This window comes from Carlito syrichta, unplaced genomic scaffold (assembly GCF_000164805.1).
Source record: "Carlito syrichta isolate Samal-C Ts95f unplaced genomic scaffold, Tarsius_syrichta-2.0.1 Scaffold303009, whole genome shotgun sequence".
Lineage (NCBI taxonomy): Eukaryota > Metazoa > Chordata > Mammalia > Primates > Tarsiidae > Carlito > Carlito syrichta.
The window spans coordinates 399,607-401,759 of record NW_007247105.1 but is presented as its reverse complement, the minus strand read 5'-3'; the positions used below and the strand labels follow the sequence as shown (position 1 = coordinate 401,759).

The following is a 2,153-nucleotide window of genomic DNA, read 5'->3' as shown; positions in this document are numbered from 1 at the left end:
AGCAGGCCTGTAATTCCAGCTACTGGGAAGGCTGAGGAGGAAGGATCGCCAGAGCCCAGCAGGTCGAGGCTGCGGTGGCCGGGAGCAACCACTGCACTCCAGTCTGGGCAACAGAATGAGATTCAAAAAAAAAAAGGTGCAAGAAAAGGCATGAAAAAAGAATTCACAGAAGAAAGCACAGTCTCATTTTTGTCTATCACAAAAGAAAATTATGTTTTAGTTAACCTTTGATCTAGTAATTCTACTTCTAGGACCCTGTCCCAAATAATTACAGAGCTGCACACATATGTGTGTTCAAGAATATTTATTGCAGTAATATTTACGAAACAACCTGAAATTCCAAGAGACAGGATTAAATAACACGAACCAATCATACCACAGAATATTTTACAGCTGTTTGAAATCATGTTTTTGTACAATACTCAGTGATTTGGGAAAATACTTAAACTATAAAGTTCATGGTTAAAAAACCAGGATATAAAACTGTACATAGAGCAGAATTACAAAATTTCAAATACAAATACATATAGATACATATATACATATACCACAAATAGAAAAATAACTGAAAGAAAAATAATACAGATGTTAATGCTTGCTATTTCTATGCATTGGGATTATAATAGATTTTATCTCCTCATTTAACATTTTCTTCTTTTTTCAATTCTCCCCTAAATTAGGTATTGTTTTCACATTTAGGAAAATAATAAATAAATGTTAATAATAATAATATAAAAGTGAGATCAAAGGCGTCTCAAAAGATACAAACATAATCACTGCATACTTTGATTATCCCTTTAAAAAAATTTTTATATATGACTAAATCTTCCAGCTAAGAAGTTTTTATTTCCAGTAGATGTAGTTGTATTTTTTCCTTGACTGGATTTGGATACAGGCTCCACTGCAACATATTTGATTTGAAAACCTCCTGCTGTCACTGAAGCATCACTCAGAAACTTCAAGGTCATGACATTTCCTATAGGGGGAGAGGTAGGCCAAAGAACAAAGATGTTACTCTCCTTTGATTTGGTTGACAATTTAAAAAACCCATCATTCTCATAGAAGAAGATAAAAAATCATGAACAAGAGTCCAGAATTTGGAGGTGGATTCTCAAGCTGTAGAGTCTGTTGTTTCATTGCCACATGAAGCAGGGTAAGGGACTTTTATATTTTTCCTTTGGTTCTCCAATCTGTCCTACAGGAAATTTTGTCTATTCTGTTTAAAAGGTACTCTTTATTTTTCTGTTACAGGAAAATAGAAGGCAGGCCAAATCATTTACTAAAATGATGTCAGGACAGCAAGCTTTACATTTGTAAGAAACAAAGGTAGATCTCTACTTTATACAGAGTGCCTAACTACATTTTATCTGCATATAAAGTATATATATATATATACTTTTTTTTTGAGTCGGAATCTCACTGCATTGCCCAGGCTGGAGGGCAGTGGCACACTCACAGCCACCGCAGCCTTGACCTGCTGGGCTCAGGTGATCCTTCCACCTCAGCCGTGCAAGTAGCTGGAATCACAGACGTGCGCCACCATGCCCGGCTAATTTTTTGACTTATTGTAGAGACGAGGTCTCGCCAAGTTTCCCAGGTTGGTCTCGAACCCCTGGGCTCAGAAAATTCTCTCACATCTGCTTCCCAAAGTGCTTGGATTGCGGCATGGGGCATCATGCCAAGCAAAATGTGCTAAAAATAAAAAGGAAAAACTTTGCTATATAAAATAAAATATAGGAATATTTATAGCTTTTTCAGGAGGAAGAGGCCTTCTTAATCCAGATCCCAAATCCAGAATTCATTATAAACAGAAACAAAAACAAAAACAGCATCTCGATAGATGTACTGCATCAAACAGAGAGTACTTTGAAGGTGACTGAAGTTTAAATATGTAAGAATAAATATGCAATTTCTAAATCAATAAATTCCTTTTTTGGGAGGGGTCTTCCCTTGTATATACATATGCATTCTACATTGCTATAAACATATTCTTTATATATACACATAAGTATTCTATATATATCTCTCTATATATACATTCTATATATCAAGACACTTTCTCCAGTGCTTAAAAGTTTTTTTTTGTTGTTGTTTTTTGTTTTTGTTTTGAGTTGGAGTCTCAGTCTGTCACCCAGACTGGAGTGCAGTGGCTG

At 35.5% G+C, this 2,153-nt stretch overlaps 1 protein-coding gene across 1 annotated transcript in view; it reads right to left on the bottom strand.

Annotated features, from left to right (window-relative positions):
• Positions 1-287: 287 nt before the first annotated feature.
• TNFAIP6 (TNF alpha induced protein 6) overlaps positions 288-2,153 on the bottom strand; it is a 23,975-nt gene continuing 22,109 nt past the window's right edge. Inside the window, exon 6 of the mRNA XM_008057419.1 lies at positions 288-976. Coding sequence (XP_008055610.1) covers positions 810-976 — 167 coding nt within the window. The 3' untranslated portion in view covers positions 288-809. The remainder of the gene's footprint in view (positions 977-2,153) is intronic.